At 49.8% G+C, this 15,141-nt stretch overlaps 1 protein-coding gene across 3 annotated transcripts in view; it reads left to right on the top strand.

Moving 5' to 3' along the window:
• The window catches only part of CHCHD3 (coiled-coil-helix-coiled-coil-helix domain containing 3), a 289,840-nt gene that overhangs the window by 171,706 nt on the left and 102,993 nt on the right, over positions 1–15,141 (top strand). For 2 of the 3 annotated variants that reach the window (XM_075558682.1, XM_075558683.1), the window contains exon 5: positions 12,138–12,221. The exons of the other annotated variant lie outside the window; for it this stretch is intronic. In XM_075558682.1, the coding sequence (XP_075414797.1) occupies positions 12,138–12,221 (84 nt within the window). The remainder of the gene's footprint in view (positions 1–12,137; positions 12,222–15,141) is intronic. 3 annotated transcript variants of the gene reach the window in all.

The raw sequence follows: 15,141 nt of genomic DNA, 5'->3' as shown, positions 1-15,141 counted from the left end.
TTTTCTGTTCGCGTAGAGTGGAAGCTGCAGAAACCCCATCTGCGAGGGCGGCTGCGAGCTGGGGTCGAGGCCGTGGCCGTGAGTGTGGTCTTGGAATAGTCCAAATAAATGCACAGTCGCATCACGCACAGGTGAGAACCGTCCTGAGCGTGACTGAGATGTGACACGGAGACTCAGCGAGTGTGTGCTGTGGGAAAAATGGCGCCGACAGACTTGCTCAATGCAGGGCTGCCACAGACCGTGAGTGGGTCAACAACACAGTCTCAAGTACAGTCAAACACGGGATTGCCCCTGTTCCCTCTCCCGTGCAGACCTGTGTGAATGTGCAGACAGTGCACCTTGTGGCTGCCCTCGGCCAGTCTTAGGAGAGAACCTGAGTTCTTCTTCTGTTCCTACCGTTTTTACGTAGAAAACGGAAACTGGTGTGATTGGGTTAGCAGCCTTGAGTTCAGTGCCTTTTAGAAAAACAGGTCCTTCTAGCCTGATCCGACAGTTAGAGTGTGTCTGGATGTGTTTGCACACTTGCACATGCACACCACCCCTTCTTACTGAGATACGTGCACACCTGAAACCTTGTCATGCCTCAGGTCATTGCAACCCCACCACCACGGCCAGGTCAGACAGGGGAGCATCGCTGGCACCATGCAGAGTGTGGTGGCCCTGGCAGCCAGGTATCGCACACATGGCTGTTTCTGAACCTTGTTTCCTGGGCGCTTGTAGCATCCTAGCCATTGGGCAGCAGGACACACACCTTCTCTGCAATACTACGGGCCACGCTGTGGTGTGGATTCAAGATGAGGCATCATAGGGGGAAGGTTGGGAATTGCCACGCAGAAAGTGTGCACGTTGGAGGGGATCTTAGGTGTTACCCAGCCCACCCCCTAATTTTGCCACTCAAAAAACAGACCACCAAAATGGCCAGTAGCTTTGCCTTGATCCTTGGCTGATGGCCCTGCTGGAGCCCCAGCTTTAGATGTCTGTTTTGTAGAAATTCGCAATCCACCTGTCCCCCGCAGATCCAGCCATCCTGGGAACTGCTAGATACAAACAGATGGAGCCTCACTCTTGGCCTGCTGCTTTCTTCTCTCTCTCTCTCTGAGCTGAATGTTGCACTTCAAGGCCTGCTCATAGCTTGTTGGCATTGCTGCTTTGTCTTGTGGGAATTAGGAAATCAGCTGGCATGGCAGCCGTAGGAGTGTGCCCTTTTTCAACCAGGAAGGGTGCTGGTTGCTTAGAGCCTCAAGCTGCTGCATTGCTGGGATCTGTGCTGGGTTTACTCCAGGTGACCGTGAACGTGGAGGCACTAGGTTAGACCCAACCTAGGGCTCCTTCGGGCACCCTGGGCTCTGGGGCTGCCAGTAACCTGCTTCCTACTGCACCCCCATCACAGGTGTTAGACTGCAGCCCAGTCCTGGGCTCCTCGTGCTCCCCCTCTCCTTTGTCCGCCCCAGACTGTCCCCCAAAACATTTCCCTCACTTGTGGAAGACTGTCCAGCATCTGCTTCACGAAGGGCCACAACGAACATAGGTTATGTTGTCGTTTTCCAGATATCTTTAGACATCCTTCATTCACAATTGCAGAAAAGCTTGAACTCATTAAATGCAAAGATTTGATGTGTCCTTTTTATGTTGCCTTCCCTTAAGACCAAGCCAGAATAAAAAATAAACGGAAATCAGGGAGGACTGGATCTGCGGTCAAGAGGCAGCAGGGGTCCCTCTGCACACACCCCTTCCAGCTAACTTGGAGAGGTCCCTTAGCCAGTAGGGGGGTTGGTGCTTCAAAGGGAATGGGTGCCCTCTGGGTGCTTCTTCCCAGCCCTGCGGGCAGAGCTGATGGCGAGAGGAGAGGCAGGCTCTGGCCAGTGGGTGCTAAGCGTGTGAACATTCCATCTAAATTTAAATGGAGCAGACACGGGTTAACACAATGAACAGGAGTGTAGCCGTTGTTCGGTAATTTTCTCCGTGGGGTTGTCCAATTTATTCGTCAGATCAGTGACACCAGCTTCCTTGCTTGGCACAGGCAGCAGCGGTTAGCTCGCCTCTCCCTCCCTCTCTCTGCTGGAGTGCTCCTGCGATTTTTAACGTCCGTGGTGAAACAAGATTGCATGTAAGTGCCTGGAAATGGAAGCAGTGTTCCCCGCAATATGGAGGAAGGAGATACAGTTGCGTATAATTGCATCTAAGCCCTCCCCGCCTCAGAGCGCACACAGCCCACCTTGTGCACCACAGCGGGGGTGGTGTGCGCCGAGGCCCCCCTTCTTAGACAGCCGCTTACCATGCGGGTCTCCCCTGCAGCTGGGTTGACCAGGAAAAACCCCCCTGCTCTCACCCAACCCAGTTGGCTCTTACCGTCACAGATGGACCCACCCTTCACTTCTGCCTATCTGGGGTGAGTCTTGTCACCAAGGGTTCTTTGCTTACCAATGAGTCCGTGGCTCTTTAGCTCATGGCCCTAATTGTCTTCAACTTTGTTTCTGCTTTCTTTCTGTTCACTTGCAGAGTTTGGTTACACATAGATTTTTCACTGAGCCCCGGCACCTGCTGGCTTTGGCTTCCTGGCTCTCCAGAGCAGGATTGTAGACACGGGCAGTGTCGTGAGAGAAGACAGTGCTAACCGCTCATGGGAGAAATCCTACCAGGTCACGTGACTGCTTTTATCCTTTTGAAACAAAATCTATTTCACTTGCACATCAGCTTTTTCTTCCCGACTCTCTCTCATGTGCTGGGCAACGTGACGCAGGCTCTTGTGCTAAGTGTACTTGGAGAGAAGAGCATAGCAGCACTGTCCCTGCTGACATATGATGTTGTTCTCTACTGTAACCACTAAACAACACCTACACACACTGCCACCAGGTCAATTTGGATTCGTAGTGACCTTTATATGGGGTTTCTGACCCCGTCAGTCTTTACGGGAACAGACAGCCTCATCTTTTTCCCCCGGGAGCAGACAATGAGCTTGAACCACCAACCCAGTAGCCCAGTCCTACCTCCTGGAGCCACGAGGGCTCTTTACTCTGTAACACAGAACTTGTGAGTCATTCTGCGACATTTAGCACCATATGATGGAGTAGGTTGCTAACCACAAAGTCAGCAGTTTGAAACCACCAGTCACTTCGAGTGAGAACAGGGAGGCTTTCTACTCGTAAGGAGTTAGTCTTGGATACTCACAGGGGGCAGAGCTCTACTCTGCCCTATCGGGCGTGATGAGTCGGAATCGACGGGATGGCGGTGAATTAAGTGTATTAAGGCGATTTGGCAAAGCACCCTCTAGGAAGTGACATTCCAGAGGGCTTGGGGGATGCGGGCAGCGTGCTGGCCTAGGCAGCACTCGGTCACGGGGTGTTTGCCTAGCCCGGGATGGACACCAGTCTCTCCTCTCCACAGGGCGGACGTTCTTGGGTTGTGCTGGTGAATGAGGAAAGAGTAGTGCTGTGTTGTCAGATCTTTCCTCTGGAGCCCTCTAAGCCTGTGCATTCTGATGTCACCCAGCACGCACGTTGGCGGGGCTTTTGCTGATGTTCTTTATCCAGTCCGAGGAACTGCACGCACGTGACGTGAGCTCCTGGGAAAATGTAACGCCACGCATCACCAGGAGGATTTTGACGTTGGCTCCCAAGTACTGCGCTCCCTTCCCAGCAAGCTTTGCGTTTTCATCGCCCAGCCATGTATCTGTGAGCCTGCGTTCTCATTTCTAGACACTAAGCTCATGTGCCAGCAAGTGGAAGAGGGCACATCCGGGCTGTTTTCTGTGGGGTCTCCGCACGAAGAGGCTGAAGCGTAGACCGGGGGGCGTTCTCAAGACTGTTGGAGGGAAACAGACAAAACTCCCATTGCCTCCTTCCCGTCCGCGCAGGGTCTCAAGATGTGCGAATTATCTCCTCCCTCCTCTCTCGGGTCTCTGCTCCATCCCGTCGCACAGTGGTTGTGGTTGTGGTGCTGAACCCCACTGGGTTATCAGTTCCAGGCAGGCTGTGCTCACAGCTTGTGTTGGTAGCTGGTTGCTAATCGGCTGGGCATCACTGAAGTTTGGAAGGTGGCCTTCTGGGGTGCTTTGGAACACAGCGTTTTAAGAAGAGCCTCTTAATTAGTGCCACTTGGTAAAGGCTGAGTGAACCCGCGTGCTTTCTCGTTTATAACCACACTCGCCTCCTCGGCGGTTTTTAATTATTTTGTTACAGCTAATTGGTATTCGCAGTGATCACGTTCCAGCTTCTGAACGTAATGTTACATCACACATTCTGGTTCAGCCCCTTGGATAGTTCAGTTCTTTCTCTCTGTTTGACACCGAATATCATTTTATTTGCTTCCTGTACATTGCTTCTCTTAGATCCTTCTGAAACGCTTTTCTCACACACACACACACACACACACACACACACACACACACACACACACACACACACACCAGCTAAACCATCCAGCTGATTCCGACTCGGGTACTCTCTAGAACAAAATAGAATGGTTCACAGGATTCCCCAGGCTGTAATTTTTACTGGAATAGCAGAAAACCATCCTGCTGGTGGTTTGAACCAGCATCCTTTGAGTTGCAACCGAGCGCTTTATGCCCTGTTCCACCCGGGCTCCTCCCAGGTAGCCGGATCATACACATGCTGTGCCTGCCACCCTCTATCATGTGTGTCTCGGGTTGATTACACAACTGGGTGTGGAGGGAAGTGCAGCCATTGGCATTTCCTGTTTAACTTGTAGGTCATCGCTGGCTTCAGAGTTTCAGCCCCTGGAAAGCCCAGTGTGCACTTGCTTTGTTGCCCACCTCGAGCTGTGAAAATGGAGGGTGGATATCCCAAGGCACCATGTCACCTGAAATGGGGCACCCTTTCTCCTAGCACGGAAGCTTTGCTGACCAGGTCTCACACGCTCTGCATGCAGTAACAATGTGACCTATGAGCTAGCTACGTGACTGTGATGTCACTGGGTTCCCCTGCCTTAGCCCATCCCCAGGAGCCAGGAGGGCTCATAAAAGCCGAGCCACCATGCCGGGGACTCTGCACTATAGCGACCTCCCTAGAGCTGCAAGTGGGAAGGTAAAGTGCCTCTTAGTCTCTGGTGGGGCCTCTTGGTCCCCATTGTTGCCAGGGCCTTCAAGTGTTTTCTGGAAGGAGTCATGTTATTGAGAACATCAACACCGAGACCATTCTGTTAAAAAATATATATTTTCTTGTGAATTAGATGATGACTTAGAGAGCAGATCATCAAATATACGTTCAGCAGTTCATACATAGTTTTGTTTCATTGTATCCGTTGCTGGATTTGATTGATGGTGCCCGTGAGCGAGGAATAGCCAGAGCACCGTGGACGGCCAAAAGAACAAGCCAGTCTGTCTGAGAAGAAATCCAGCCAGAATGCTCCTTAGAGGCAAACAACGTGAGACCGTCTCAGGTCCTGTGGACCTGTCGGGAGAGACCAATCCCTGGAGGAGCCTGGGCAGCATGTGCGGCAAAATAGAGGGGCAGTGAAAAGAGGGAAGGTGAGATGGATCGACACGGCGGCAGTGACAGTGGCTCCCGCGTAAGGACAGTGGTGAGGATGGTGCAGGACCAGACAGTGCTTTGTTCTGTTGTACACACGGGTTGCTGAGTTGGATTTGATTTGATGGCACCTAACAACAACAGCGTCCACTGCAGTCCCCCACAGTGTCTATCACTTATCCTTCTGTTTCCGTCTCCATCCCCACTCCTCTCCATTCCCTGCCCGTTTGAACTCATGGTCCATTATTTTAACATGGGGATGAGTTTGGTCCCAGACCTGAAGGGTGACTAAGGACCATGGTCTTGGGGGGGGGGGGGGATTCTGTCCTACCTGCCTCTTTGTGACTGGTAAGCCTGGCCTCTTTTATAGTTCCTCCCCATTTCATTTTTTAATTCTAACTCGGACCACCCGGCGTGAGAGCATCGGTGTCTTTGTGTTGGATTCCTTCGAACTGGATCTCCCTCTTCTCTTCATTTCTCTTGCTCCTGAGATGCTCTAGCTCGCCACCTGTGGATCGTGACCCCTCGGGGGGGGGTCGAACGACCCTTTCACGGGGTTTGCCAGATTCAGAAGAGTAGCAATATGACAGTTATGAAGTAGCAACAAAAATAATTTTATGGTTGGGGGGGGGTCACCTCACGAGGAACTGTATCAAAGGTTTGTGGCACTAGAAACGTTGAGAAGCAATGATCTAGCTTTTCAGCGTGATCATGGAAACAAAAGATGTCGCATCTTCAAGCCCACTCGTGTGACTAAACCAACAGGCCCTAACAGCCAAGCAGTGCCTGCTTCAATAACCCTTGTGTTTCCCCTTTTCTGTCAACAAAGGTGTCACCTTTGTCCCGAGTCTCTTTGTTTGCACTTGTCCAGTTCCTGTGCTGCTTGGTCTGTTGGAGAAGCGCGGTCCAGCAAGTCTTGCTGCCTTACCCTTCATGTGCTGCCTCCTCTTCGGGGAGTGTGACTGTCCTCTAGCAGCGGCCATTAGCACAGGCAGGGTCTTCCAGGCCTATTTCAGGAGGGCCTTCGGGCTGTGTGCCTTTGCCGCCAAGCAGCCCATTAAGTGTTCCCAAACACTGTGCCTTCACAGTGGTGCGGCCCCGGGTCTTGCTTCAGTGACTTGCCGGTGGATCTGAAGTTATTGATTCTGGCCGCCGTCTGGGGAGAGATTGTGACGCCAGGCCTGCAGTGTGGTGTTAGCGGGTCCTTAGTCCCCCCCCACCCCCATCCCAAGGTCTGGACCTGTGCTCACTCTTGTGTTAGAATGATTGCTCAAGATCAGAAAGGCAGCATTGACCCAAAAGCAGAGGGTTGAGAAATGCGGCGGGCATGGATGGCGACGGGATGCACAGAGAGGAAGTTGGCTCAGAGATGTACATGGCCGTGGACCAGCTGGAACAGCACGTACATGCACTGATGGTGTGTGCACAACGGATGGTGTGTGCACAATGGATGGCCTGCTCTGTGGGCGTCACCTCCCTGGCTTCTCAGACTTGGTGGCCGCCTCTTTGGAATGGGGCTTGGAAAACTGTTTGCTCTTGAGTGCATGCTGTTGCTCGTTTCTTTGCTTCCATTGAAATCCACCGGTCCCAGTAAAGTGTGTGGGCTGGTGGAGCCTCACCAGACTCCAGGAAGATAACTGGCGGCGTTGACTTCTTGCACTTCAGGTTTCTAGGCAGCCATTGCATTTTCTCCTCGCACATTTTCATTTCACTGCGTAACACTGGGATAGAAGAAGCATTCCTTGGTGCCACTGTTTAAGGGCCACTGATGGGCAGAGGGAGCTGGACCATTGAGGCTTGAGTGGGCAACTGTGTAAGTTAAAGCCAAGTCTCTTGGGATTGCAGTAGAGTAAAGGGATAATCTGCTCCGGGTTTGATTCTGCCTCATGCCATAGTGAAGAATACTCAGCTATCCAAAGATATAGTGTCTGGGGTCTGAAAGATAAACAAATGGCCATGGAGCTGAGAAGCAATTAAGCCCGCATGGAAGAAGCACACCAGCCTGTGTGATCATGAGGTGTCGGTGGGAACAGGTGTCAGACATCAAAGACCCAGAGCAAAAAATCTTAATGTGAATGAGGTGGGGGAGTGCGGAGTGGAGGCCCAAAGCCAATCTGTAAGCAATTGGACATCCCCTTACAGAAGGGTCATGGGGAGAAGACGGGCTAGTCAGGGTGCAGTATTACACCAATGAAACATACAGCTTTCCTCTAGTTCTTTAATGCTCCCCCCCCCCCCCGCCCACTATCATGACCCTAACTCTACCTTTCAAATCTGACTAGACCAGAGCATGTACATGGGTACAGATAAGAGCTGGACACACAGAGCATACAGGACAGATAGACTCCTCAGGACCAACATTGAGAGTAGCTATACCAGGAGGGTAAGGACAAGGTGGGGGAGAAAGGGGGAACCGATCACAATGACCTATTATAACCCCCTCCCAGGGGAATAGACAACAGACAAGGGGGTAAAGGAAGACATCGGACACTGCAAGACATGAAATGATCATAACATAAATTGTCAAGGGTTTATGAGGGAGGGGAAGAGAAGGGAAAAAATGAGCTGATACCAAGGGCTCAAGTAGAAAAAAATGCTTTGAAAGTGATGATGGCAACAGTACAAATGTGCTTGAGACAATGGATAGATGTATGGATTGTGATGTGAGTTGTACAAGCCCCCAATAAAATGATTTAATAAAAACCAAATACTCATTTGATAATAAAAAAAGAATAAAAGATATGTAATACTAACATTTCTAAAAAAATTCTGATTATGAGAGTTTATTGCAAAAAGAAACAATAGAGGGAGCGGGCGCACAGTGGCTGGCCTGGCCGGCTGGCACAGTGGCTGGGGGCTCTGCAGCTAGGCACCACGCCTGCTGTGGTAGGGAGTCTCCAGCTGGAGACCTGGAAAGCTGTGGCCTGGGCTCCCAGCAGGACAGCCTGGGAAACCCTATTGGGCCCTTTCTCTCGGCCCCCAGGGGGCAGTGTTACCCACTTTGAGATCCAGTGCGGTAGAGGCACGATGGAACCACTGAAGGCTTTTTAAATTTCAATTAAAATATCATTTTATTGGGGGCTCCTACAACTCTTTTTGCAATCCGTGCATCCATTGTGTCAGGCATGTTTGTACATATGTTGCCATTCAGACAGTGACTCTGTTGAGCCCTTGGTATCAGCTTCTCCCCACTATGGCCACTTGTGACTTCCTACACAGCCACGCACCCAGCCATCCCTCCCTTCTCCCCTCCGCCTCCATTCCAAAGGAGCAGCGATTCAACGCGGTGCTATTTTTGAACTCCCCCCCACACACACACTGCTTATTTTAGTGTGTTCATATCATTAATTATTAATGCATCAATTTGTCTACGTAATTTTAAATGTTTTCAGTGAAGGTGTACATGATGGCCTCAGCACACTGTGTTCAGTGGCATTCATTCATTCTTCAAAGGTGGGGGGCGGGCGGGTTCCACATTTTCGTTTTGGTGATCTCAATCCCACTCTTCCAGTTTCTCCCCTGCCCTCCCCCTGTTCCCTTTCGGTTCTCATCATCTTTGTTCCAAAGTAACTATGGCCCACTCCGTCTCTTAGCCCTGTTTTTAAAAGAGCAGAGTGCTCACAGGTGGTCCTTGTGTTCTTCACAGTGCATTGCGTGAATAACTTATTTTTGTTGTATTTGAGGATCTGTGCGGGGGGGGGGGGATGCCCCCACTTCAGCAGTCACAGCGCCATGGCATTGATTCCGTTCTTCAGCCTTGCTCACCTTTCCTCAATGGCTTCTCCAGTAACGCAAACCTGCTGCCGTGGAAGGTTCCCGTTACTGTTGCATCTTTGATCCCCTCAATGTGATTTCTTGATCCTCCCTATTGTTACATTCCATGAGCACAGCACAATTGCTATTGTTGGGCCACACCTTATTCCCCAGCCCTCTCTGGTTTCTAGGTTTGTTGGTGTTGCTTTAAATAGCACTGTTTACATTGTTAGATCTAAGTCATTGTGCACACTTCTTAATAAATATGCTAGGATTAATTTAAACTCTTGGAAGTAAAATTAGTCCAAGTTATAATGAAATTAACGGATAGGTACACAACCCATCATTATGTTATTATATAATTATTTTCATAAATTTCAGAATGTTTACCTTGTATTCACTTCTGGAAGCCTATGTCCAGTTCAGTCCCCACTTTGCAGTGTGCCACTCTGTGAACCTAGACGGACAGTTGGAACTGTGTCAGCACCTTCACAACAGACAGACTGCTCTCCCACCCCCTCCCCACTTCCCTCTTTGCTCCTGCAACAAAGATGCCCACTGCCATGTAGGACCTCAGTCTTCTCTGGTAAATTTGCTGGTCATCCGTCTCTCACTGTTTCCCTGCTCTCCTCCCCACCCCCACCCCCAAAATAAGAAGCTATCATAATATTCTCTTTACTATTTATATTATACTGTTTTACCTAGTATATTTTGTTCCAGTCATAAGGACTGTTTTATTGCATATTCATCCAACCATTGGGCTGGGTTTTGTTTTTGCTTCTTGTAATTCCAAACAACCCTGTAGTAGACAGCTTTGCATATTTCCATAATTCTTTAGGGAAAGTTTCTGAATCTCAGAGCTTGTGCATCGTTTTAAGTCAGAGACCATTTTATTTAAGTGATTTACTAAATGTCTAATACGTATCAACCAGCGGTGTACAGAAGGACCTGTTTTCGTGTTATTCTTGCCAGTATGATACTCTAATTATATATGTTTGTCATAGATGAATTCTAGAATATTAAGATTTAATTGACACTTATATTTTCTTATGCATTTCCCCCATATGTTTGACCTCTTGTCAAAATTGTAATCCTTCTGGAGCCAGCGGCCACATCTTTGAGCAGCTGTTGCAGTCAGTGCTCCATCCAGGGCTCCTTTCCACTTATACAGCCGCCACCTGTTCTTCAGGTGTGTCTATCCTACACTTTGGCTTCTTTCATTTCCTCTTTCTTATTCCTCACAAATTAGTGAGGCTTTTACTGGATTTGACCCAGAAGCCATGCTTTTCAACTTGTGCATCCATATATTTCTTATCGGATCTGGACATTGAACTTGTTATGTGTTTGTGTGATTTCAAAGAGCCTGAAGTGTCTGTTGAAATCTTCTGTTTAAACAATAAGTAGCCTGGTGGCACTGTCATGTAAGCGTTAGACTGCGAGCCAACCCATGCTTGCCAGTTGGACAGTAACCAACCACAAGGTTGGCAGTTCAAACCCACCAGGCTCTCTTCAGCAGAAAAATGAGGCTGGCTGTTCCCCCAGAGATGTACAGTGGAGAAGTTCTCCTCTGCCTACACAGGGTTGCTGTGAGCCGAATCAGCTCCATGAGGGGGTGGCTTTGAGTTTGGGTTTATGCAAACGATAACAGCACAGTGGCTTTTCCGTGTGTCCCAGGCGAAGCAGCTCCTCTAGCTTTTGACCTATTGCCCTTTGGGGAGTGCATGTTAGAGGGGTGTTATCCGCATAGTTTCCCTGGAGCGTTTGGAAGAAGTGGTGGGTGTGTTGTTTCACTAACTGTGTATTTGCTTTTCAACATGCTGCAGGAGATCGAATCCAAAGTAAGTAGCATAACAGTCCCTTGCTAATAGAGTAGGGGGGCTGCTGAAGGGAATGAGGAGATGGCTGAGCATGCAGACCCCTGGCACAAGCGGAGCCAGGCAGGCCTGCATTGGGTTTCAGAGTGTGGTCCATGGCATAGGGTGGCAATAATTTCATGCTGGCTGTTTCCTTCCCGCTCCTAGGCTGGCGCGGGTTCACCACTCGCCAAACGAAAGTGACAAGGAGAAGGGCCTTTCTAACGGGGTGATAGGCGCCCCCTGCCCTCAGAGAGGAGGGCCACACGGACAGAATGCTGCAGAGGCAAACCCTAGCATGTGAAAGGCCTGGTTGTACTCAGCTTGAGGGGAATTCATAGATAACCATCAGTATTATATATTTAAAGAACCAGAATTGTTTATTAACTTGTTTTAAAATTGATTTAAAACATATTTAAAGCCTTGTAAATTACAAGTGGGATAACTAATTTTTAAAAAAATTCTTCACATTAAAATTTTATAGTGGTCTTTACACTCCTTTCCCTCTCCCAAGACAACTTCGTCTTCATTAAACAAGGACATTTTGCAATATGTGTCTTTGTAGGCAGGCTTGACTGGGTAATTCCAAGGTTCCCAAAGAATAAGGTTTATGTAGAAAATCTTACAGAGCCCATGCTTGTTCCAGAAGGGCGGTTGCTAATTGCGTGTTCTTGGGCATCAGCAAAGGTATGAAAGGCCAGTTTGTGCAAAAAATCTTCATCTTTTGGAATTACTCTTCGAAAGAGATGTTACATGAAGCCGTCTGTGGAGCGCTGCCTTCTGAAACTCCCAAGTATATTTAGACAAACTAGGACACAGCTGTTACAGTAATTTTGTGAGGGGAAAAATCCACACCAAAACAACAGAGACTCGGTTCTGTACCGTTGGCTACAGCAATCATCTTCTTATTAATGCATTTCTATGGCAGAGACCTAATAGCTGGTGAGAGCCGTGGGCTTGGTACTCCGCTTCCTGATGCACTGTGCACTTGACTTTGCTGCTGCTGCGTTTGCTCCATACAGTATTTGTGCCTTTCTTTTTTTAGGCCAAGCAGCTGGAAGAGAAAGATCGGGTGATCAAGAAGCAGGATGCCTTCTATAAAGAGCAGCTGGCTAGACTGGAGGAGAGGGTAAGGCTCTTTCTTGTAGTCGACTTCTTCCTGGGACCCAGCGTCTCAGTGCCCTGTCTACTTTTTTAGGGACCAGTCAGTTAGTTCGACCGTGGCCCACAAGTGAAGACGCCCAGCATGTCACTTGCCCCGCAGCAAGTGGGGTTCGGTTCGGTTGTGCCGTGGGTTCCCTCATTCATTTCTCAGCTTGGGAACTCGCCACCCAGTGTTTCCCGAGATGGTCTGATGCCGCTGCCTAGCGCGGGGGGGTAGGGTTGGGGGGGAACTTCAGGAGAGTGCTGACTTGACAGACCTTGGTTAGCCTGGAGTTTTGTGGGCGGGGACGGCCGGATGTTAGAGGACGCAGTGCTTTGTGGGAGCTCCAGCTCCCTGCATTTGTGGCTAGGAAAAGCCGGTCACTTTCAAGAGGGGTCGGCGTGGTCCAGGAATGGAGACAGTGAACGTGGGGATTTCCCGGCGTTTCTGGCTCGCATGCCTGGGTCACTGGGCAGACTGGACTGGATGATGGTGTGTGTAGAAGTCCATTAAAGATGGGAAACTGCTGAACCAACAGGAGCTGTTGCCTTCAAAGGCTATCTTCGTACCTTCCAGTCGCGCACAAGATAGTGAGGCTCCAAATGAGTCGACCTGGTAGCTTCTTTCATTCCCAGAGAGTTGCAGTCATTCCTGCCATTCCTCATGTGCCAGAATTTTGTCCGGTTGATGTTCATCCAGGAACTAATACTTGAATTATATTCATATGTCTAATGATAAAGCATTTTCAAAGCTTAATTAAAAAAAACGTGTAAAAGGCTTTTCCCTTGTATTGTGAAGGTAGCAAAACGTGTAATATCTAGCTGTTTCTCTTAGGAATTGTGCTCACACTTTGTATTAGACGATGTGGAAGTGTTGACACCAGTAATGTCTAATGTAAGAAAAAACAATGCCTATAAGGCAATATTATGATAACTTGAAGAATCACCTAGCATTCTGTGAAGTCTAGACGTCCTGTGATTTAAGTGGGGATACAAACACATCTCTCCCTCTGTTTCAACCAAAAGAAATGGAGGAACCATAATATGGTCACAGGTAGCTTGTCAGCCGTGGAGGTGGGGGGTGGGGGGGGGGATCAGCAAATCTTCTAGAATCGTTTCAAGAGTGCTGTGCTAGGCTGGATTCTCTAGAGAAGCAAAACCAGAGACGCGAATGTCTGTAAAGACAGACATTAAATGCAGGCAATGGCTTTCACAGTTGTAGAATGGGAGCGAATCCCATGGCCTGGCGGCTTAAGACGAGGAGGAACCCAAGGTCTGCAGGCCAGGCTTGCGACCGCAGAGACTGATGAAGCCAGGGTGGGCAGGTTAGCTGTCCGGCCAATGATGGCACCCAGGATTGGCAGGCAAGATGGCAGGCTGTAGGCCCAAGTCCAACCAGTTGCAGGATCCAGACCCAGTGAACTGCAAGCGAGCTTTTCCACGACATCCACAACCCCAAAGAAACTTTATTTTCTCTTCTCAATTTTATCCAAACTAGGCTCTGAATAGGGGAGCTGCATTCCACCCTAATGATTTTCCAACTGATTGGCTGTTCATGGCAGATCCAGCTATAGAGTTGATTACATTGTGTCAGGTCAGATCCCAGGAGATTAGTAGGCAATAACTGCCAAACCACTGAGAATCCTTGTCCAGCACCGTTGATACCACCCCTAACAATCACAGCCGTCTCTAAGAGACCTTACACCTGCCCCCCAACGAACTCATATACATGACTTGCTTTTCAATGGCTCCTAGTCTTACCCGGGCTGCTCATTTTCACGGGCTTGACGCACATCTCCTTGAGACCAGGAATCAAAGTCCACACATCATGTAAAGCACACTCAGTTCCCAAACACGGCTTGGTTTGCCTCTTGGATCCATGTCAAACCGCGCTTCCCCAGGGAGGTTATTCCAGCCCGTATGGCCTGGCCCACCAGCACCGGAGCTCATTTCTACTCTCGCTGACTGAGGAGGAGCAGCGAGCGCGATGTATCTGAGAACCATGATTCAGAAGTAGAAACTCTGTGCCATAGTTGGTCAGATGCTGCCATGCTAGCCTGTCAAACAACTGTGACCCAGAAGTGAAGGTCTCGCTTCCTAAGAACAGTCTGGGTGCCACATTGAGGTGCGTGGCCTAATGGAGAGCGCCTTGGGGAATCGCCAGCCTTACATGTGGGTGTGGTGAGACAGGCCAGGGCAGCTTGCAAAGAGAAGGTTCCAGAACGTCTTATAGGCTCCGCCTCATGCCCCCATAGGCACCTGCAGGGCGGCTTCGACCCTCCTTGCAATGCCCACGTGCATCCTGTGCTAAGCAGGAATGGTCATCCGCCTTCATCTAGTCACCTGCATGGAGACACGGGTCGCTCCTCTTATTCCCATGTCTGCCACGGCCCATCCAGAGTCGCCCCACTGCGGGCCAGGCACAGGTGGTCTGAACTGGCCCCATAATGCTGTCGGAACAACTCTTGCATACTTTTTAAACCTACACCGCACTCCTGAATCATTTCACCCTATCATGGATGGAGATGTGGCATTGATAATTTCAGAAGGTGGCACACTGCCTCGCCATGCTGCGTGGCTTCTCTCCCTTCCTCCCCACGCTAGCCCTCGGTGGAGCCTGTCCACTCCGTGGTCGGGTGGAGTCCACAGTCACTCAGCCAAGAGCCCAGGGAGCCAGGCACGAGCGGGTTAGGACTCTGAGCTTTCAGCCACCCCACGGGCTTTCATAAAGCTTGAGAGCCACCTTGGACTTGGCAGTGAGTTTGGTTGGAGTTTGGGTGCTTGGGACGCACAGTCCTGCTGGTCATCTGGACGGTTCTCTGGGGCGGTAAGTGAGCTCGTCCTGGCCCCTCATGTTGTAACCCTTCATGCCCTGGTGTGATCACTTGATTAAACCCAGACCCCAA

This window comes from Tenrec ecaudatus, chromosome 9 (assembly GCF_050624435.1).
Source record: "Tenrec ecaudatus isolate mTenEca1 chromosome 9, mTenEca1.hap1, whole genome shotgun sequence".
Lineage (NCBI taxonomy): Eukaryota > Metazoa > Chordata > Mammalia > Afrosoricida > Tenrecidae > Tenrec > Tenrec ecaudatus.
Note: the sequence above shows the minus strand (reverse complement) of the source record. Positions and strands in the feature narration are given on the sequence as shown.